This window comes from Sinocyclocheilus anshuiensis, unplaced genomic scaffold, assembly GCF_001515605.1.
Source record: "Sinocyclocheilus anshuiensis isolate Anshui unplaced genomic scaffold, SAMN03320099.WGS_v1.1 scaffold4098, whole genome shotgun sequence".
Taxonomy (NCBI): domain Eukaryota; kingdom Metazoa; phylum Chordata; class Actinopteri; order Cypriniformes; family Cyprinidae; genus Sinocyclocheilus; species Sinocyclocheilus anshuiensis.
Genome location: NW_015549562.1, coordinates 85,565 through 109,234, shown reverse-complemented (window position 1 = coordinate 109,234; position 23,670 = coordinate 85,565). Strand labels below are relative to the sequence as shown.

At 39.8% G+C, this 23,670-nt stretch overlaps 2 protein-coding genes across 2 annotated transcripts in view; one reads left to right on the top strand and one right to left on the bottom strand.

Annotated features, from left to right (window-relative positions):
• The window catches only part of LOC107657201 (GTP-binding protein SAR1b-like), an 8,509-nt gene extending 2,166 nt beyond the window's left edge, over positions 1-6,343 (top strand). Inside the window, exons 2-7 of the mRNA XM_016445227.1 lie at positions 2,248-2,323; positions 2,655-2,774; positions 3,612-3,677; positions 3,754-3,857; positions 5,165-5,296; positions 5,624-6,343. Of these exons, the coding sequence (XP_016300713.1) occupies positions 2,266-2,323; positions 2,655-2,774; positions 3,612-3,677; positions 3,754-3,857; positions 5,165-5,296; positions 5,624-5,740 (597 nt within the window). The 5' untranslated portion in view covers positions 2,248-2,265 and the 3' untranslated portion in view covers positions 5,741-6,343. The remainder of the gene's footprint in view (positions 1-2,247; positions 2,324-2,654; positions 2,775-3,611; positions 3,678-3,753; positions 3,858-5,164; positions 5,297-5,623) is intronic.
• An 839-nt stretch (positions 6,344-7,182) lies between these two features.
• slc22a5 (solute carrier family 22 member 5) lies at positions 7,183-18,635 on the bottom strand. The gene is made up of 11 exons (XM_016445226.1): positions 18,600-18,635; positions 16,942-17,487; positions 16,434-16,537; positions 16,080-16,234; positions 15,537-15,708; positions 15,060-15,186; positions 14,526-14,623; positions 14,233-14,447; positions 11,060-11,242; positions 7,462-7,597; positions 7,183-7,365 (listed from the first exon to the last, which is right to left on the bottom strand). The coding sequence occupies exons 2-11, from the start codon at positions 17,326-17,328 to the stop codon at positions 7,293-7,295; spliced, it is 1,650 nt and encodes a 549-aa protein (XP_016300712.1). The 5' UTR covers positions 17,329-17,487; positions 18,600-18,635; the 3' UTR covers positions 7,183-7,292.
• Positions 18,636-23,670: the final 5,035 nt, after the last annotated feature.

Here is a 23,670-nt window from a genome sequence, read left to right as displayed (position 1 = left end):
GTGTCTGTGTGTGTGTGAGAGAGATCATGCTGACGTGTAGCTCGCGCGTGTCCTTCACCTTTAGCGCTGCTGCTCTTTACTCCAGCGGCTGCTGACTGACGGATTGCGCAACACCAGCGCTCATTCTTTCATTCACACCTCCGATGATGATGATGATGATGATGATGATGATGATCAGAAACGCTCTGAATATGAACACTGACTCGTGTGGACGCCTCACCTGAGACCCGCCTGCTGACTCTTCAGTGGCTTGACTTAGTTTGCTGCTGATTATCTGCCTCAAAAAAGCTTATTTTGAATGAACTTTCTACATGCTCTGGTATCAAATGCTTCAATCCTGATAAGGTTTTATCGCAGAGTTGCTGTATGGTATTGCATTACAAAACAGGTTGGAAGATAAAAGTTACGGATGTTCGTTATGACAAGGTGTAGTTCTGTAAATAAAATAAAAAATTACATTGAAATCATAGCTCATGTACAGAACATTACATACGGCCAAATAATTCATTAGTAATCAGTTTGATGGCTTAATCAGATCAGAAAAGCACATTAATCGATCGATTGAGCTTGATCTGAGTGAAATCTGATTAGAGTGTAGACACTGAAATATGACTGCTTCTCAGTCTGATTCAGTAATACATGAAGCACATGTGCAGTGCCATGATTAGATTACATATGTTTCACATCTTCCAAACATGCACACGTGTGTTTAATTCTGTTTTATGAGCTGGCCAGTAGTATTTGCAAAAAAAAAAGCTGTTCTGAAATATTGGTCAGCTTTGTTTATTAATGTGTCATCCAGACAAATACAACCCTGCGACTGAAGAACTGCACAGTGCATCTAATACATATGTGAATGAATGTGTTCATATAAACAAAACTCTGAAATCAGATTGGTCTTAAGTTTTAATTCTCCTATCCACAAATTAAGGCTTTAAAAAGATCTTAAAGCAAAAAGTCGTAAATGTGTAACTTTATGGCATTAAATGTTGCATGCAATGCAAAAAAAATGTTTTGTTTTCCAAAGCGCGACAGAATCGCTCAAATATCACAGCCATTCAGAAGCGCACTGCACTCCCGACGAGATGGACCAGTTTATCATCTAATATTAAACCTTTGAACATTATTAAAAGTACTGAGTGACTGATACCATCTGTGTGCTTTAATTTATTTTCAGGCTCTGAGGTAATCTATGTGTTGCTGCGTTCAGTGTGGCTATAGAGGTCATATTCAAACTCGCATTAGACACTTTTAACACTGAATAAAGCACATAATCAGTACGTGAGGTTATCACTGTTATAGTTTGTATGTTGTTGTTCCAGCCGTGACGTCAGAAATAGAAACGTTGCGTGTAATCGGGCTGATTAGGACAAAAACTCTGATTAACATGGGAAAGATCCCTTTTATCACGTGTTGTTAGGACACGGTGTGAACATCCTTAAATCAAGATACATTCACTGCAAACGGAAGTCTTCTATTTTAACTAAACAAAGTGATGCGAGTTCATGCTTAAGAACGTCATTTTTCTCAGATTGACAGATATTTGTTCTTGAAGCATAAAGTTACTTTATTTTGATCCGTTTGACAGAAAACAAGACTTATTTTGCTTCTCAAGTAAATGTGTCTTGATTTAGGAAACTTAAGACATTTAAACTAGAAAACAAGACAAAAAATACTTTTTTGGTAATGTATTAAAATGTAATGAACATCAAACGGAAGTTGTGTTTTCAAACTTTGAAATGTTACTAATGCAACTCATTCTGGACATTTACATCTAGAGAACTTTAATGATGTTTGTGTTCCCATCCGGTTTTTTTCCCTTTAAGTATTCTTTATTTGGTCTTAAAAGGGTCTTAAATTACTCTCATAAAACCTGCAGAAGCCCTGTGTAAACACGTCTGCTTTTATGGACATATTTCATTCGGTGCAGTGTATCAAACACTTCACATGCATACCTCAGTTCATCTTCATCTGCTCAGACTTCTTCACACTCACCTGTGACCTCTACATTTCATTTCTGATTGTGTTTGTTTAATGATCATAGCGTTCTGCTCAGAGACGTTCAGACATTTCTGTGTGTGTGTATTTACTCAACACACTGCAGAACAGCAGAAATGCAGAGAAATCCATCGTTTGAACCGCAAATGTTTCCGCACTTTTAGTGATTTGATTAATCCTATTCCATACATACTCAAAACGCCTGAAGTTTGACCTGTTAAATCTCTTAATACGTCTATTTCTTTTCAGAAGTTCCACGGCCTGGATATGTCCTTCATATTTGATTGGATTTATAGTGGTTTCAGTAGCGTTCTGCAGTTCCTGGGTAAGTCCCTCTCCAAGTTCATTCGTTAAGAACACGGGTTTCCAGATCGCAACCCAGCTTACTTTGGTAGTGTGAAATATTTCAACAACAGAAACGTAGTGTGTGTGATTTGATGTAATTCTCCAGGAAGTGTTTGGGTCATGGAAAGTGAATGTTTTGTACAGAAATGCAATCAGAGTTGCATGTGAATGTGTTAAAACTGTCAGCTAGCATTATCCAGCAGCCTGCAGAGCTACATCAGTAGAACACCTCATTTCATTCGCCACTGTGTGATAGTTAATGATACTTAATCATAAGTACCATTCAATTGGATAAAATCATTCTGTTTCAGGGCTGTACAAGAAGTCTGGCAAGTTAGTATTCCTCGGTCTGGACAATGCTGGCAAAACGACGCTGCTGCATATGCTCAAAGACGACAGACTGGGTCAGCATGTGCCAACCTTACACCCCAGTAAGTGACCGTTTCAGCACACACACCCAACAGAGATTTCATTTTCAGTCTTCTCTGAATGCATCTGTAGCTTGAAGATAACGAGAGTTCAGCTCTGGATGCGCATGAGCGACAGACTTTTCATTCTTGACTTTGAAACTATACTACACTACTTCCAGTTGGCCGTTCTGTCATATTCACGTAATATTCTATGAAAGCCTGTTTCCACCATGGAGTAAAAAAGGCAATGCAACTCACAGTTCTGACCTTATTTTTTGCAATTCCGAGTTTAAATCTTGTAATTGAGTTATCGCGCAATTCTGACTTTACGGCTTTTTTTTTTTAAATATATGCAATTCCAAGAAGAAATTTCAAGGTTATCTCTTTTTAAGGGTGTCTAATTTCATAGAAGAATCATAAATGTGTGTTTTGTTCAAGAAATGTTTTGGTAAATTCCTTTTCGTTTTCACTATAATGAATGGAATCACACATGACATGTACAGAAAATGAACGTTTCGTTCACAACATGAATACTGTAATCCAGACAGAGCTTTCGTTCACTAAAGTAGGCAGACCCAGAGAAACCCCAGCAGCTGATATTCACTGTAGCATACGTGAAAACAGCATTGTGTGGTCTTTGTTTGAGAAAACATGGTTCCCAGTGAGCACAAACTTTCAGATTACTGATGCATCATTTCAGTGTTTACTTCCTTTTTAGTCTTGTTTTTAACAGTTTCTTCATTGGTGATGGCATTACAGAATTCAGAAGTTATTTATTTCACAAGTTTAAGTAGAAGTGGTTTCAGTCGGAGGCCGAATGTGGACCGGAATAATCCCTGCGTGTGTTTCTCCTCTCAGCCTCAGAGGAGCTGACGATTGCTGGCATGACCTTCACCACGTTCGATCTGGGTGGCCACGCTCAGGGTGAGTAGACGGATCCACACCTCGCCGTCTGTCTGCATCAGATCACGTGTGTGCTCAGTGTTGTGTTTCTGCGCAGCTCGACGAGTGTGGAAGAACTACCTCCCAGCCATCAACGGCATCGTCTTCCTGGTGGACTGCGCCGATCTCATCAGACTGGCCGAGTCCAAAACAGAGCTTGATGTGAGACAACTAACCATTATTTTGATAATTAATTAGTCCAGGGGTGTCCAAATCTGTTCCTGGAGGGCCACTGTCCTGCAGTGTCTAGTTAAACACACCTGAACCTGCTAATCAAGGTCTTCAGACTCGCTAGAAACTTCCAGTGTGCTGGAGCCGGTTTGGACACCACTGGGTTACTCTGTCAATTACTACTATGATTAACCGGATGGAAAAAATATTTTCATTTAAAAATAATTATTTACAAAATGTTTATTCCACATCCTGCCCAATGTTGATCTTCAAACAATATGCAATTTAAGCAATAAAAGCAAATCTCCGTTTATGTAGGGTTAGAATTAAAATTTAGAAATGTGAAACATTTTAATTGAAATCAATTTTTTCATTAAAATTTAAAAATCTCATTTAAAATAAGAGGTTAATTTAAAATGAAAAGTTTAAAATAAGGGGTTAAAGATTAACCTGGAAAATTAAAAAAGGTGAATTAAGGGGTTAAAATATAACCTGAAAATTTTGAAATAAGGGGTTAAAATTTAAATGGAAAACATTTTAAAATGTAAAATAATGGTTAAAATTTTAAAGATAGAAAAAAGATCTGCACACTTATTCTCCCTTTATTCAAAAAAGTTTGCCTGACCAAGGTCTTTGACCGAAATGTTGCTATTTTTAACTTTTTTTGAATAAAGGGAGAATAACAGTGTGCAGATCTTTTTTCTATTATTTGATGTACCTTTTGATCTTGCACCTGGCCAAGGCTTTTTTGGATGTGTGTACATTGACCTCTTTCTTTATGTAAAAATTTTAAACATAAAACAAGGGGTTAACATTTAAAGTGATATTTAAATGGGGGTTAAAATTTAAACGCACCAATTTTAAAATGTAAAATCAGCGGTTCAAATTGTAGCTTTCAAATAAGCTGAAACGTCAAATAAGGGGTTAAAATTGTATAAACTTAAATATTTTTTTACTTAAAACAAGAGGTTAATATTTAAACTAAAAAATGTAAAATAAGGGGTGCAAATTTAAACCACGGGCCAATGTTCGTTCATTGAAGTCTGTGAAGTTTAAAGTCGGGGTGTACTGCTATTTCCACGTTCCACTCCGTCTCGCTTCACATGCGCAGGGCCACCTAGTGGACTGTTTCTGTTACGTCACATGAGCAGTGTGCGATGACCGAAGTATACTTTGGCTCAACGGTGTCTCATGAGCCTTTATGCAATACGCAAACATTTTAAGTGTCTTGATTCATCATGTATCTCCTGTCTAATGCATACTGTACCTGTGTTTGTTGTGCTGGATATAAATAACAGGCACTAATGACAGATGAAACCATCGGAAACGTGCCTATCTTGATCCTCGGCAACAAGATCGACAAACCTGAAGCCATTAGTGAGGAGAAACTGCGCGAGATCTTTGGCCTGTACGGTCAGACGACGGGAAAGGTAAGACTCGGCACTCTTATAGCATGATTGTTTGAGAACGGAGGCCACGGTCCTGCAGAGTTCAGCTCACCTGCCTGGAAGTTTCTAGTATGCCTAGTAAGAGCTTGATTAGCTGCTTCAGGTGTGTTTGATTGGGGTTGGAGCTGAGCTCTGCAGGACTGGACAGCACTGCTCTAGTGTGTCCATCGCCACGGCAACATGTCCTCGTCTTTATTGCAAACTGTGTTGCTGTTGTTGTTTTTAGCACAGGCATACAAACACAACACGATTGCCACAGAAACCAATGCAGATATTGAGTGAAACGAAGCACGTTGTTTGTCTCTTCAGGGCAACGTTCCTCTCAAAGAGCTGAACACGAGACCCCTGGAGGTGTTCATGTGCAGCGTGCTGAAGAGACAGGGCTACGGCGAGGGCTTCCGCTGGCTCTCACAGTACATCGATTAGAGGAAGAGGAAGAAACACACGACTCGACTCCCACAGACTGATATCATTCAGTTCATCAACTCTTTTCTCACATTATTTCTTACGAAAACTGATTCTGTGGATGTGGTAAACTCCAAACAATGCATCTTTGCGTTCACGTCAGTTTTATTTACGCTCTAATTTGATGTTTTTTCTGTCTGTTTATCTGTAAATGATTCTACATGTGTACTGATAACACCACTTCAGAAAGAGCTGATAGAAGTGTACACCGCTTCACATCACATACTTCAAACAGGAAGTGCTTTGACTTCTCTCCAGTGTTTCATTTCCTGTCATGAGGCCGCAGTCCTCGGGCTTTAACATGAAGTCGTGACCGTCTGCTGAAGTGGCCGTGTTGAATTGCATATGTTTTCTGTTGTCCCCAAAAAATTAAAACAATTGTACTGCCACATTCAGAAACTCATTCCCAAAGCTACTGTAAACTGATCGAGACCAATACTTGTTTTTCTTTTTTAATATGATTTGGTATTGAAGAAACCTCAGAGTAATGGGCGAGGATCATTACAAGTGTCTCAGTTGAGCGAGAGAAGCATGCCTTTCACACAAACACAGATTATTATTCTATTTAACTGCTAATGACTAAAAAAAGTTTTGCACAGCAGCTTTAAACAAGCCAATGTTTCTTTAATCTTCATCGACAAAAAAACACAAGTTTCAGAAATATCATCTCCAAAGTGTGTTTAGTACGACATGCGGGCGAGTAATGATGACCTCTGGCTGAACAATCCCTGTAATGGTGTGCAAATTCTCATTACTTACAGTGATGTTCATCTCAAAGGAAGGTTTTGTGTGGTTGCCCACTTCAGCAGAGGAAAATAAGAGAGACGCTCTCCATTTCTTTATGCCACATCCCAGTGGAATATGTATATTTAGCACTGTTCCTCAGGCTCCGCTGTGGATTTCTTTGTGTTGTGTCTAAACAGACAGCAACAGCTGTGATCGGTCCACAGGCACCTTATCCCAGGATTATTAAAAGATATGATAGCTTTGCATCCACTGGGAATGAATGTAATAGAGTGCAGCTCGGCCAATCATAATCAAGGAAGACAACTATTTGCTTTAAACAGCTTTTATAGGTGCACAACTACCATTTCTGATTTTGATGCGATTCTCACACATCAACCATTAATATCTTTTAAAGGGATAGTTCACCTTCAGTTGCTGGTCCCTATTGACTTGCATAGTGTATTTTTCCCCCATTCTATGAAAGTCAATGGGTACCAGCAACTGAAGGTGAACTATCCCTTTAAATGATATGTTAAGTACAATGGTAAATAAACAAAGATATGCATGTGCTAATGCCAATTACAGATTGACATAAAAAAGACAAATCCACTGTTAATATAATACTTTCAAAAAAGAATCTCAGTGATAAAAATAACATTTTATTCACATTCTAAAAATAGTTGCCTATAAAAACAATGTCATTGACCGTCCAGATGTAGGATCTTCTGAATGTCTTCATGTCCGCAGGAGAATTTTTATTCATTTATTTGCTGCTGTGTAGCTGTGCTCAAATGTTTTCTTCTTTCATGATGACTGTTCCTTTCCCTTCCTCCAAGGCGTGTTTATCTCTTCTAATAAAACTAGAGGTAATATTTATTGAAAAGTCAATAGATAAAGGTTTTTCTGTATATATGATTTGTTAAAAACAACAACGACACATAATGCAAGTGACTTACCTTTTGCATTTCTGCATTTGTTCCAGAGTCTCGGGCAGCACTTTTCCAAACGTCTCCGGCAGAAACATGTTTGTTACTGAGGATGCAATGGTCAGGCTTCCCATCAGGATGTAGGGCAGATATTTGTTGAAAGTACCTTTACGAATAGAGAGAAGAACACAGCGTCGTTTCTCCAGTCCACTGTGATGTAAGATATCAAGGATCGCATTTTTTTATCATCCGTCTTGACATTATTCTGGGCCAGTTTGAAGTGATTTGGGTGAAATATAAGAGGAGCATTTGTGCCTGTTGGTGGCGCTATGACTGTGACAGTCACAATCCTGCTTGATGCATTCACCTCACATTTACCATCTGTGAACGTCTCAGAATTGTGTTTAAGCGCCTTTAATGGTTTTGTTTGTGTCTTCAGGGCAACGTTCCTCTCAAAGAGCTGAACACGAGACCCCTGGAGGTGTTCATGTGCAGCGTGCTGAAGAGACAGGGCTACGGCGAGGGCTTCCGCTGGCTCTCACAGTACATCGATTAGAGGAAGAGGAAGAGGAAGCACCACGCTCATCCCGCCTTCACAACCACGACTCCACTCACACAGACTGTTATCCTTCAGTTCATCGACTGGTTCTCACATTGTTTCTTACCAAAACCACAAACCTGCAGTGATTCTGCAAATGTGGTCAATTCCAAACAATGAATCTTCGCATTGGCTTCGGTTTTATTTACTCTGAAATTTGATGTTTTTTTTGTCCGTTGATCTCTTTCTGTTCATCAGGGAATGATTCTGCGTGTGTACTCACAGAAATGTTCACAGCTTCTGAGTCATTTGCGTCACATACTTCAAACAGGAAGTGCTTTGACTTCTCTCCAGTGTTTCGTTTCCTGTCGTCAGGCTTTAAGATGAAGTCGAGACTGTCTGTTAATGTGCTGATGTGGCCGTGTTGAATTGCATATCTGTTTTTGTTCTCCCAAAAAAATTAAAACAATTGTACTGCCACATTCAGAAATTAATTCCCAAAGCTACTGTAAACTGAAATAGACCAATAGTTGTTTCTCTTTTTTTAATATGATTTGGAATTGAAGACGGGCATGGCAATGAACCTCAGAGTAATGTGTGAGTATCATTACTGGCCACAAGTGTCTGATAATTTGGGCGAGAGCAGAGCATGCCTTCCACACAAACACACATTATTATTATATTTAACTGCTAATGACTAGTAACATGATGATGGTGAAAAGTGGACACACAGAAGATCGTGATGTTTGAAGCTGTTCGATAGCTTGCCTTGAACAGAAGGGTGCGAGTGAAATAAGGACAGCTGTTAATCAATGACATGGACAAAATATAATTTATGTAAATGCCATATATAGATTTTTTTAAAGCTGTCCTTGGATAGCTCTTAATTTGAATAACATGAATGAAAAAAAAAACATGCATGCCTTGTTCCATGATTATTATTAATTTTTATTAGTGTTTTTTTTTTTAATAAACACAAATAACATAGTGTAAAACATCTAAAACGGGGTGAGATGCCAAGGGCGCAGTCTTCTAGGTCTATTTCTATGGAGTCGCAGTGGAATGGCACATAAATGCATTTTATTTTCTGTACTGTCCTTCCATGTATCATTGTCATTCCATGAGCTACGAGAGATGCAGTTGTTTCCATCAGAAATTGTAATAAATATTTGCAATGAAAGCAAGCCATGTTGAGCTCACTTTTTTTTTGCTGAATTAAGTATTTAATATGTCTCGTATACATGCAGAGAGAAGTGTGGTGTAGGTGGTCCTGCAATAAAGCCAATGCAATCCAAACATCGGCGACAGATAAACCACCTCAGCCAGGGTTAGCAATGAACACCTGCCAAATGTGGCACGAATAACACCGTCAGCTCACAAACCACTGAAATCTCTGTATGAAATCTGAGTGCCACTGAGGTGCTCATGCATGTGAATACTTACACTTTCACTTTTTTGCTTTTCCTTCTGGCTTTTCTTAATGTATGAAGTTAATAATTATGCAAACTGTATAATGTTGATGTTTACAGAATAAAAAAAAAGAAAGTACTTAAGTTTCCAGGCAGATTTTAATTGATCAGATGCACAGCTCCGGAGCTCATTCCTGAGTCCCTTTCACTCTCAGCTCTGCGTCATGCAGGAGCTCTGGGTCTGTCCGTCCCCTGGTTCTGATCCATCACTCCATCCGGTGCTCATTACTCAATGCATCTCTAAAGAAGGTTTTGTGTGGTTGCCACCTTCAGCAGAGGAAACTTAAGACACGCTCTCCATTTCTTTATGCCACATCCCAATGGAAAATGTATATATAGCAATGCTCCTCAGGCTCTGCCGTGTTTCTCCGTCAAACAGGTCGAGGCAAGATCATAATCATTTGACTGTAAATTTGATCCAGAGGTAGTTGCATGAAAAATCAGTAATGCCTAGAAGTTGTGTTTTGTAGTTTAACCACACGGTGGCAGTATATTGTTCAAGTGTAGAGGTGCTACTTAGTATTCTCTAAGAAGCCATAATAGTCCTGTAAAATGTAGCATGTGTTGAATAAAGAGTTAAGAGGATTTACTTGTGCAGTTACTGAGTACTAGAGGACACAACAGAAGTCTGCTTTAATGCAGAGGTATTGTTGTGTATGTAGTATTAAAGTACGATGCCTTTTTTTTTCAGTTTGAGTAGCCTTATCTCGTCAGCTTGTCCTTTGGGTTTCTTTATGTCTATATAGACCCCAACAGCTGTGATTGGTCTTCTTTCTAACCCTATCACCCATCTTAAAAGATGTCTGCTGTAATAATAGAGTACTAAAGAACAAATCATAATCAAGGAACGAAACTTTCTGCTTTATAACAGTTTTTATTTGTGCACTTTGCACAAGCACTTTAAATATACAACAACCTGGATGCCAACTACCATTTCTTATTTTAGTGTGATTCTCACAACAACCATTCATATCTTTTAAATTATATGCTAAGTATAATGGTAAAAAAAAAGAAATTCATGTGCTAATACCAATTACAGATTAACATAAAAAACAAATATACTTTCAAAAAAAGAAAAAATGACCTGTAGACATACTTTATTCACATTTTATCAAGAGTTACCTAGAAAACTGTTAAGCCATTGACGAGGTGCCATTCTTCTGAATGTCTTAATGTCCGGAGGATCATTTTTATTCATTTTTTCCTGCTGTGTAGCCATCAAATTTTTCTCCTTTCACATTTTTTCGTCTTTCACAATGATTGTTCCTTTCACTTCCTCCAAGGTGCGTTTATCTCTTCTAATAAAACTAATAAAAAACAATAGGTAAAGTCTATAGATAAAGATGTATGGTTTGTTAAAACACACACACACACACACACACACACAATTCAAGTGCCTTACTGTTTGCATTTCTGCATTTGTTCCAGAGTCCCGGGCAGCACTTTTCCAAGCGTCTCCGGCAGAAACATGTTTGCTATTGAGGAAGCAATGGTCAGGCTTCCCATCAGGATGTAGGGCAGAGATTTGTTGAAAGTACCTTTATGAATAGAGAGAAGAACACAGCGTCGTTTCTCCAGTCCACTGTGATGCAGATGATTCGACACACAGGACAGGATTTACCCAGGAATATGATGTAAGGTGCGGTGATGCTGCCGATGCGAGCAGCTGAGGAGCACATGCCGATGCCCAGGTTTCTCAGCACGGTGGGATAGAGCTCCGCTGTGTAGATGTAGACCACGGTGAAGGACATGGTGAAGCCAAACTTACCAGCCATCTCTAATGCCAGTGCCAGAGTAGGCAGACCTGTCAAAGAGCCTCTTCATTATAATGACCACAGCGTTTAATAAAACAGCCTTGCCTGATGATCAGCCGTGGCTCGTCTGTAACTGTGACGAGACATAAATGACCCACACCCTGACTGAAAACATGAATTCTGAAGCAGTTATGTTTATTTACTGTATACACTCTTAAAAATGCTAGGTTAAATATAACCCAGCGCTGGGTTAAAAAGGGACAAACCCAGCTATTGGGTTGTTTTGACCCAGCAGTTGGGTTGTTTTGAACCCAACTGCTGGGTCAAAACAACCCAATAGCTGGGTCAAAACAACCCAATAGCTGGGTCAAAACAACCCAATAGCTGGGTCAAAACAACCCAATAGCTGGGTCAAAACAACCCAATAGCTGGGTCAAAACAACCCAATAGCTGGGTCAAAACAACCCAATAGCTGGGTCAAAACAACCCAATAGCTGGGTCAAAACAACCCAATAGCTGGGTCAAAACAACCCAATAGCTGGGTCAAAACAACCCAATAGCTGGGTCAAAACAACCCAATAGCTGGGTCAAAACAACCCAATAGCTGGGTCAAAACAACCCAATAGCTGGGTCAAAACAACCCAATAGCTGGGTCAAAACAACCCAACAGCTGGTTCAAAGCAACCCAACAGCTGGGTCAAAACAACCCAATAGCTGGAACCCAATAGCTGGGTCAAAACAACCCAACAGCTGGGTCAAAACAACCCAACAGCTGGGTCAAAACAACCCAACAGCTGGGTCAAAACAACCTAACAGCTGGTTCAAAACAACCCAACTGCTGGGTCAAAACAGCCCAACAGCTGGTTCAAAGCAACCCAACAGCTGGGTCAAAACAACCCAACAGCTGGGTCAAAACAGCCCAACAGCTGGTTCAAAGCAACCCAACAGCTGGGTCAAAACAACCCAACAGCTGGGTCAAAACAGCCCAACAGCTGGTTCAAAGCAACCCAACAGCTGGGTCAAAACAACCCAACAGCTGGGTCAAAACAGCCGCTGGGTCAAAACAACCCAATAGCTGGGTCAAAACAACCCAACAGCTGGGTCAAAACAACCCAATAGCTGGTTCAAAACAACCCAACTGCTGGGTCAAAACGACCCAATAGCTGGGTCAAAACGACCCAACTGCTGGGTCAACACAACCCAATAGCTGGGTTTGTCCATTTTTAACCCAGCGCTGGGTTATATTTAACCCAAAATTTTTTAGAGTGTATAGTAGCCTACATTAGAACGTCTGGGGTCTGAGTGTGTGCAGTTTACACTGTACAGCAAAACATATCGTCATTTTCCAATTATCACAGACCTTATTTTACTTATAACTTTAAATTTAAAATTAATTATGAATCCCCATGGGAAAATCTTGACGGACCCTGTAGTGAATTAGTCTTTTGCCATCACAGCTGCAGCACTGAATATAGTTCTGTAGTGTTAGCTTCATGTTTGTTCTGAAAATAGATGACTCTCTTTATCTCACACAAATTCCTCCATAACTCGTTACATTCTACAACATTCAGAGGCAATAAATACTAAGTTAATTCTAATATAGTATTAGAGCACTGAAACATTAGAGCGCCACCCTCAGGCTGAATAAAGACCAGACCTCTGCCAAAAGTGTTAAATGGGTCATATGATGCTGCTAAAAATAACATTATTTTGTGTATTTGGTGTAATGAAATGTGTTTATGCAGTTTAAGGTTAAAAAAACACATTATTTTCCACATACTGTACATTATTGTTTCTCCTCTATGCCCCGCCTTTCTGAAACGTGTTGATTTTTACAAAGCTCATCGTTCTGAAAAGCGAGGTGTGCTGTGATTGGCCAGCTATCCAGTGCGTTGTGATTGGTCCTCCATAAAATGCGTTGCACACATCTGAATATTTGGGTTGAAGTGTTCTGGAACAGTGTTGTAAATACAACTTAACCACTGATTTCTAGTCGTGTCCTCTTTTGGAAGACCAAACAAAGTAGTTTGGTTTTCACAACAAAACACACAGCGCCTTCAGGACATGGCGGCGGCAGCAACAATACTACAGCAAGAATAAAAGTTACGCCTTCTTTCTTTGCGTGAACATTTGGGCGGCGTTATGCAAATCTTCCCACATAGTGAGGTAGACATGTGGGGGCGTGTTCGAACGAGCCGTTTTAGGTAGGCGTGGCTGACTCTTAACTTTTATAAAGAATATCTCTTTGGATTTGAGACTTTAGTCTTTGCAACTTTACAGATCTTCTTTATGCACCAAGAGCTTGTAACACTCCAAAGAGAAAGGAACAATTGAAATCGCATCATATGACCCCTTTCAGTGATTAGAATATAAAGCATACAAAATTACCCAGGATCTGCTGCTAGCGCTGAGGATAGAGTATGATCTCTCAGAAAAATCTCTGAACAAGATAAATGTACCCGTTCAGACATACAGTACCAACCTTTTATGCATCCACACAAGACTTGACATATCTACAGCTGTATTCCTCCATATAAGCTGTAAATCTGCAAAAACTCAGATATATGAAAGTGTCCTGAAAACCAGTCCAGCTCTCTTTAATAAATGTGCAAGTAATAGGCTTATGGTCCAAGTCCAGTTTTACTTGCAGAGAGCATAAGCTAATCCTCGAGCCGTCATAAACTCACTGGCATTCAGAGATGTCTCCTGGACCAGGATTGGGTCGATAATCCTCAAACTCAGTCCTCTGTGTGCTTTCAGGGTTTTATAACAAATTCTTTCAATTCCACCTTTGCGTGTCTTCTGTACTGCTCTCGCTTACTCACTGCTGCTATTGTGCTGGCTCTTATATCATAAATCCTCTGCTAAATGAGTAAATGTACAGCTCTCATAGTTCCACCAACACTGTCCCTTTCTGTAAGTATTGTGAGCAAAAGATGCATGGACAGGAGTGTTTTTCTCTTCGAATCTGAATGTAAGGCTAATTTTCAAACAGAATCCCCCGTAGGATTTTGACAGTATTGTGTGTGTGAGCTCTTACTTTCAGGAATCAGCTGCAGCAGGAGCAGAAACCCTCCTCCGATGACGAGGAAAGCGGACAGGACGGGTCTCCGAGGACAGCTCTTCAGGAGAAGCGTGGACACCATGTAGGCAGGCACCTCAGTGAGCGCGGATAGGAAGCAGTTGAGGAAGGGATCGCCGCTGAGGTTAGAGGTATTCAAGGACAAGCCGAAATATCCAATGTTGATGGCCATCCTATCGGAGGAACAAAGAGACTCTCACTGAACTACAGCACATTAAACACACTCGTGTGTGACTGGATGAATGTCTCACCACAGCAGTAAACATAAGAACGTAGTTTTGCGGATATCTCTGGTCCGTAGAACGTCGAGCGCGCTGAACTTGCTGTTCTGGGACGCCGCCTCTTTAACCTAGCAATGACCATATAAACACAGATTCACTCTCCATAACACCTCCCAGCTGACAGGGAACGCTTAGGACAAAACAGACTTAAAGTGATGTTTATGCAACATTCATATAACATTATCCACATTTGATGTATGTTCTCATAATGTTGAGAGGAAACGCTCTTAACATATTAAAAAATGTGTTTTAAATGTTGAGAGAACATTCAAATGTAACGTTCTCATAACGTTTTCAAAATAACAGAATGGAATGTTCCTCTAACACTCGCATGACCAAGAAGAATCGTTCTCAATAAATAAAAAAACTGGATATTTTGAACGTAAAAAAACATTCAGAAATAACGTTTTCATAACTTAATGTTAGTAAAGCGCTCTTAGCACATATATATTTTTTATTTTAGCGGGGTTAGTCTCCACAGTGCAGCGGGAGCAGAAGTCAGACCTCGGACTCGCTGAAGATGACCTCTGGCGTAGAGACTTTGTTCTTCTCCGCTGCTTCTCTTACTATGGCCTCAGATTCCAGCACGCGTCCCTGAGAGAGAAGCCATCGCGGAGACTCCGGGATCAGCCTGTGCATTTGTTCAGGGAAAAAAGGAGTAATGGAGAGCAAAAGAAAGTATGATATTGTAGGGAAGGACTGAAGGTGGCCAATGATGAGAACTGCACCAATTCACAAGACGCGCTCACACTAGACTTTCAGCATGAGAAACACTGCAAGACACTGCAATGGGTCAGATGTGACACCATGCCTTGAAAACTAAAATTCAACATATAACAAATTATAACAAATCCAAAATGTAAAAGCACACAGTCCACTTTCCTGCAGTGCTGCAGCTTCTGAGCTTGTGTTTCCAGTATGAATGGAATGGAAAGTGTAACGTGACTGTAGCTTAAACCCTTCTGGTCTTCTTGGACTCACCACCACAGTGGGATGTAGACCACCGTCAGGCCCGACAGAACCCTCAGTAGAGACCTCCAGTCACGGACGGCGAAGGCGATCCACGGCAGCACCATGTAACCGATGCAATAATGCAGAAACACTCCCAGCGTCGTGAAGAGCACTCGCAGGGATTTACTCAGTACTTCACTACCTGTGAGCATACCCAAATCTAATCAATATAATAACATTCATACAGCATGTGGGTGAATATCTAAAATATCCCACACACACTCTTAAAAACAAAGGTTCTTTATTGGCATTGATGCTTCCAGAAGAACCTCGAACATGCATGAACTCTTTCCAACGCACAAAAGCTTCTTTATAATGGAAAAACTGTCTTTAGATTATTAAAATGTTCTTCACTGAAAGGATCTTTGGGAAACCAAATGGTTCTTCTATGGCTTCGCTGTGAAAAACCCAATTTAAATCCTTTATTTTTAAGAGTGCAGACTCTTAAACATGCTATTCCAGCAGATTATACTCACTTTCCTTCAATGACATCTCATTTTATAATATGCTTACCGAGCACAAACGCTGTGATGTACAGGGATATTTGGAAAGTGCCAACAAAAAAATACAGAATGCAAAAGAGCAGCCACGAGTCGGAGAAGGACTGTGCGAGGATCACTAGTGCTTCAGCTGCCAGAGACGCGAAGAGAACCTTCTTTCTGCCGAACCTGAGACACCAGACACACATGAATTACCGTGCAGTAAACAAAAATCACTGTCATCGTTGTCTCACTACACAAAGCTAAATCTGTAAAGCAAACAGCTGCTCTCATACTGTTCTCTTATAGTCAGCTATTTTGCATCAAACCTTTAAAAAGATTTGTGTGACTGTTGGCCCTGATTATGATTTGTGGACAAAAGCAGAACCTGTCAGAAAGTTGGCCGGAAACAAGAGAGCCCAACAAGTAGCCCATGTACAGTGTTGATGTTGTGAACGGGACTCTCCACTCGCTGTCACACACCAAATCCCACTGCGCCAGAACACACAACAGAATAACAGCTTATTACACACTGTTATTGCTGTTCAGTCACTGAGAGGAATTAGTTTTCATGCACTCAAAAATGAATAATGGGAGTGTATTTGAATCGATTTGGGTTTATTTCAACTCAAATTTCTTATCAGCATAAATCTGTTAATTGTGAAAACAAATTTAATCAATTTTAAAAATGGTTAATTTATGGCTGCTGTGGAACAAGCAAGATTCAGTTCAAATGTAACAAAGGATACAAACTGGATTGAAACCTGCTTAATTAAAACAGATTAAAACTCAAATCTCAGTCTTGTCTCATTTTTATGTATGACTGTCAAATATGCATCACATGAAGTTTATTGGTGTGTTAAAAGCGGATGGAAATGTTGCATTCACTCACTCACCTCAGAGACGATGGTGGAGTGGTATATTTCTGTGCTGTAGCTCCATCCGTCCACACACGTCTCTGCTGTAATGTCCGTGAGGTTGACCTCCAGCGGTGAGTAACCCAGAGCAGACAGGTTTCTGACCGTCTCCAGGCTGTATCTCCTACACTGACTTGGCTGTAGTTTTCCATTGACTGTCTCATTGGGAATACTGGCTTTCATCCATTCTTCACTTAGATTTCCATCTGCTACCCGACAGTGATGTGATGGTGAAGCCCCAACAAAAACAATGTAGAGGCCGTGAAACCCCGTGGAAATGTAGATGGCATTCAAGAGAAAGAAAAGGATGACAAAAAATTGTCCCTTTTGCCCCAGAAAGGCGGTGTCCTCGTCATAATTTGCCATTCTGCCTGTGCTGGAGATTACAGAAGAATCAGCTGACCGTCAAATGTCCAAACCCTCTGAATTACAGCATCTGACAGAGGTCAGCTTGGGCTTTTAGGTCTGTGGTCTTTGGAAACTCCTGGGAATTGGGGATGTTTGGAGGAGAAAGCTGCTCTCCACCTGGGCACATGAAGGAAGGTTGTGAGCCTTGTCACAGAGTTGTACTGCTCTTCAAACACAATGTACAACTAATCCAAGCCACATTTTTCCACTAAAACCAGCCAAAAGATTAAATCTGATTAGCTCTAATGGGAGTAAAACTCCACAGCAGGATCAGCAGAGTTTGGAAAATGCTTGAATCTAACTGTTATCAAGCTTTTGAATATCATCATTGAGAATGCATGCTGCTTTTTTATTATTAGAAATAAAGGTTTTCATTAAAGCATCATTAACTTGTGGATTCCTCGTGCATCGTGAGTCTCATTGCTACACGTGAAAGATAATTTAAGAATTACGTCCTTCATCAGTTCAGCCGGGAAAACATTTCTGCTTGTCTGAAAGAGGAGTATGAGTTATTTGTGAAGAGCAACAACACGAAAATGCTCATAATTCACAAATCAGACACCTATGTTTGCGCTGCACAGTCACCCCAAATGTGAGCTAAAACACTTTTTATTAAACAAACCGTTCCTGAAATACTGAACTCTAAGCGACGCGTTTAATCTGCAGCGAATAAAATCCACATTAGGACTCATCGTTGTACTGAAATCACCCACTGTTAACAACATTTTAGTTTCTTCTCTTCGCATTAAATTACGTCTTATTTAATAAAAACCAGCCGAGAGAGTAAAATACATAGCGATAAAGTTTGACGATGCGGATTCTGTAACTGTAGATTTGACATCTTTCTCTCTTCTGATTGCCATAATCTGATTGCTCTCTATTTTTTTTCCATTTTTGGAAAGTCTTGGAAATGCTAGGATGCTCCGTTTACTCCGTGTGTGTGTATATAGGCTATATATATATAGCATCGACTGCCACCGCTTTTGCCACTTTTGCAGTGATCGGTTTAAAACATATAGTTCATTATAGTTAATTCATATTCATTAACTATGTGTTTTCTAACGTTATAAATATGCCTAAGCTTTAAGTGAAACGACTCAGAACTATTCAGCAACATATTCTGAATATCAAAACGTCATGATATCAACAAATATTCATTCACATATTCAAAATAGTAATTGAAGCCAGAGCTTTTATGGATTAAACAAAATGTGCAATGGATAACTTACTTTCAGTTCTTGATGTGGGTGAGAGTTCACTGAATGTTTCTCCTGCTCCTTGACCTGTGTCTATGACCATGCCATCTGTTATTTAACCTTTAACTTCATCATCAGATGCATTAACCGCTGACCAGATTGCCACCATTAATGACTGATGAGATCTGATTCATCAAATCTTTGAGAAGATACACCTAGCAAGTGCAAAGTGAAGTCTCTGATGACAGAACCTGTAATGAGTGTATTATCAATGACAGATATGAACACACAACAGCAGTAATGACACGATTAAACGCTGGCAAAAGAGAATGCATGTTCTTTTGCTAAATGCAATGAGTTTATGCCATCTTGAGCTTAATTGCAAATGCCTGCAGAAAACAAGAAGAAAGAAGTTGTATTTATTGGATATTTCAATGGGATATAATCCAGTTTATGCATACATTGGGTATTGTTGGAAGACAAGTGATGATGATGATGACATTTGTAATGGTGCTCTGCTGTGTGGGTTTGATTTATTTACAGATGTCTATGATCACAGTACACATCTGTGAAGACATCACTGAATTACCATATTTAACAATGTCTTCAAGCAATGATCAAAGACCACAAACAGGTCATGCAAAAAAGAGAGAATTTGTGTCTCGCATTGTGAGAGAGATGTCAGTAGATCAGTATCTCTATTTTTCTGGCAAACTCTGAATCTGTAGAATCAGAGATAGCGCTGAGTGTTTGAATCACAGTCTTTATCTTTAAAGAGACTGTCACATCAGTTCTATCAGAAGGAGACTGTTTGTTACCCAAATTGCCAAAAACAAAAAGACATTGTTGAGGAACAGTCGGTCTAATAGAGAGACCCGTGTGGATAAAGACCTGAGAGATTTTACTTCTCAATTCTCCTCACGTCCAATAAAAACTGTCAGTAAGACATGTTACAGATAATATGCAAAATCAATTCAAGTTGTTATGATCTTTACAGATTTCTAACATTCTGACCTGGGTAAATTGAAGGCTGGAATAAACTACACCACAGATTTTTGCCCCATTTTGCAATCTGGAGTCAATGCTGTTTGCAGAGTTAGTTACAGTTTCTAAAGATTGCTTGAACCAGTTCCTTCTCAGACATTTCCTTTCCCCATTCTAAACAACTTACAGTGTACAGTCCAGTCACTTACAGTACACATACAGTACAGTCCACAGCACAGTATAACCCCCGGTGAGACTGGATTTCCCCACCTTTAGTAAGTGGATGACCCTGTTGCATTTATTGAACGTTGCGAAGAGTATTTTGCTGTTCGTCCTCTTGGTGATGGTGAAATCCTCGCTTCACTCTCTGCTGTTCTCCAAGGTACTGCAAGGGACTGGTGGGTGGCAGAACGAAGGAATGTGCGCAACTGGAGACAGTTTAAAGAAAGTTTTCTGCACTCATTTCTAAGTGAGGACTATGACGATGTTGCAGTAAGAAAATTGTTGGAGAGGAAACAAGGTGCCAAAAAAAGCATCAGAGATTTTGCATTCCACTATCGAGCATTGTGTCTGAGGGGGAGAAAAGAAATGTCTGAGAAGAAGTGGTTCAAGGAATATAAGAGTCAGAGCAGGTCTACAGGTTTTGGTCAGTCAGAGTTATGATTTTAGAACACACTATATTAAGAGAATGTGGTTCAATGGATTGTAAGTTTACTGTAGTAATATTCATGATTTAATTGGTGAAGGGTTAGGTGTAGGTGAGCTTTAGGGACAGGGGCAAGGCAAGCTCCCAATAAGGCAACATATGTTTATGTATAATATACACCGAACAAAAATATAAACGCAACACTTTTGTTTTAGCGCCCATTTTTCATGAGCTGAACTCAAAGATCTAAGACTTTTTCTATGTACACAAAAGGCCTATTTCTCTCAAATATTGTTCACAAATCTGTCTAAATCTGTGTTAGTGAGCACTTCTCCTTTGCCGAGATAATCCATCCACCTCACAGGTGTGGCATATCAAGATGCTGATTAGACAGCATGATTATTGCACAGGTGTGCCTTAGGCTGGCCACAATAAAAGGCCACTCTAAAATGTGCAGTTTTACTGTATAGGCCTTTTGTGTACATAGAAAAAGTCTTAGATCTTTGAGTTCAGCTCATGAAAAATAGGGGCAAAAACAAAAGTGCTGCGTTTATATTTTTGTTCAGTATATATATACTGGCCGAGCGTGTTTGGTCTGCTCTCTCACTGAATCATACAGCCTTCTCCTGGCCTTGGGTCTGAAATTAATGGGAGCTTGAGGCAAAAATGTCACTAAATTGGACAAAAATGCCCCTGCTCAGTTAAACTAAATCTATTACGGCTGTCGCGAATAAAGTGAAAATGAAATGAAAAGTGTTGATTGCGGCATTACATTTAGCTCATATCGCATCATATTTCTTTTTACACATTTTTACAGCGTTGCGCATTTTAACCAATCACACACAGATTCTGTTGAGTTTATGACTTTGTTGAGCTAATGGCCAATCAGAAGCGTTCAGATGAGTCCTCGCTGGAACGCCTGCACTCTCGCGAATCCTCTCATCGTAAACAACAGTGCAGATGTGTGTGCGATGCAAGTAAGAGATTCATTTCACAGTGTAAACAGCTTCATTGAGAGTGCTTAAACTGCCATAAACTATCTAGTGATAATGTGATAGCATATGTAAATGTTATTTGCTTGCTTTAGATAATGAAATAGTTCATATTTCACACATTTACAAGTTTATAATCAATATTTTAATGCAGTTGGCTATAATTAAAAATTGAATTAATGCGTCCAGAGGAATGTGTGGCTGCTAGTTGAAGAATAAATAAATCCCACATTAAAACATGATTCCACGAGATCATCAAAGTAAAGCAGGAGACAGAAGGCTTTCCTACACGGTCTGCTAGATGAACTCTAGCTGTAGCCTAAAGGTCATTTCCACCACACGTTTCTGCTGAACGCCTGCCGCACATTTCTCTGAGAAGCGAAAGTGAAACAGCAGAGGCTTCAAAACCTTCAGTGTTTCTGAGCTCGTCCTGAAGCCTCTGCGTCCACCAGGAGCTCGGATAAACCGCTTTTATTCTGTTCACTAGACGCCACGACCGATTCTCAGGTAAGCGTGTTTCAGTCCCTCAATCTTGAGGTTGTTTATAGTTAGAGGACTTTCTGATGATTGCTCAGAATGACTCCAGCTGATTTCACACCAGCACATCTCTACAAACTGCTTTTAATGCCATGGTTTAGAAATGCCTTGTAGCTTGTATTGTGTTTGCTGGTCTGAGAATTGTTGAGTTTTGGGAGTTTCATTGATAATTTCATGTTCTGTGACGATCAGAGCAGCTCTGCTGGCGAATGTGAAAGAGAAAGTGATTCGGCATGAAAACACTGAGGCACATTTAGTTCAGGTTAGATCGGATGCTCGATGTTCCTGTGTTACTAGGCATCGTTACATTGGGTTGCATCGTTAAATTAGTGATTGTTGTGCTCTGAAAATCTCTGGCGGCCATCTAACGGTGACGGTGATGTAACTCGCCCGGTCGGTCTCTACCGGAGAACGGGATGTTCCAGTCAACGGAATCAAGATGGAACAGAACGTTCTCGGCTCGGGTTTCGCTGTTCTGTTATTGCGCCCTTCATCGCTAGCTTATTCCACTGTTGCTTTGTGATCACGATTACAGGTTTGTTCGCGAGCGGCGGATCACCGGGCTTCAGCAGAGCGCTGCCCGCGGTGTCCAGAAGGGGGCAGTCTGACCTCAGACATCCGCAGACAACGAGCCGAGGCCCTTGAGAACTTCAGGGGTCCCAGGTCTTTACGCTATATTGATGTGCGCATGCCCAGTAGTTTTTGCTGTATCTCTTCTAGCCTTAACCCTTCTAGCCACAACTGCTTTGCAACCAGAAGCTTTAGCTTAGCTTTAGCTACCTGAAACTGAGGAAAGGACTAGAGATGCTATAACAATTGGTAAATCTGATAAAAGACAGAAAGTTCATCCAAATAAAATAAATAGTTTTAGAGCCTACATCTCAAAAATACAAATGTATCAAAAATAAAAAGAAATTGGCCCCAAACGAGCCAGCTGAACAGCAGTGCTCAATGTACACACACAACACACACTCCACACTCACTCACTCACACACACACACACACACACACACACACACACACACACACAGCTTGATATACATACAAGTGACTCCTCCCCTAACAGATGTAATCTCACTCCAAACTTTTGATATAACTTGAGAGCCCTGGTATGGTACATGGTACAGTATTCTTATTACTTTAGTGTTGGGTAAGTAATTAATTACTAGCTATTAATTACATCTTCAACAGTGTAATTAGATTACTTTACTAATTGCTTTCTAAATCCCATATCAGCCTCGATCAGTTGAGCAATACAAGGATAGGCTCTTTTAATTCATTCAAATTAATAATATTAAATGGCATAAATTATTGACCAAACTATTTAAAGGGAGAAGGTTACATTAAAAACATTCATTTTAACATTAGATGTTACATTTTGATGTTAAATCCACTATTGCTTTATGTAGAAAAGTCTATACAGTATTTAAGGAAAATAATTAAATTACAGTAATTAATTGCTCAGTAATGCATTACACCCAACACTGATATTCATCTTCCATGCTTTAACCCTCATGCTCATGTTGTGTTCCGGTTCATTTTCTTCTTCTCACATAGGGTAGAACAACTCCCCCACCAAAAAAAATAAAATAAATATATATATATATATACAATATATTTTTTACAAACCACTTTGATACACTTGTGGTGTTTCTCGTGAAAAATGACCGGCCTGCAAAACAATAGCTTATACATTTCTTGTTGTCAGATGTTGGATTCAGTATTTTTTACCAGTTAGCACAGGTTTTGTATTTCTCTTTGGAAACGACTGATCAATGGCCTCACTGATCAATGAGTCTGAATCCGAGATTTGGTGATAATATAGCATAAGAGAGATTTGCAAGCGATTTTTAGAAGGCTGATCATTTCTGACCAGGAACACAGAATCAGCTCAAGGATTTTCAGCAGCATAAGGCTTAACTGATCCTCCAGTATAATAAAATCA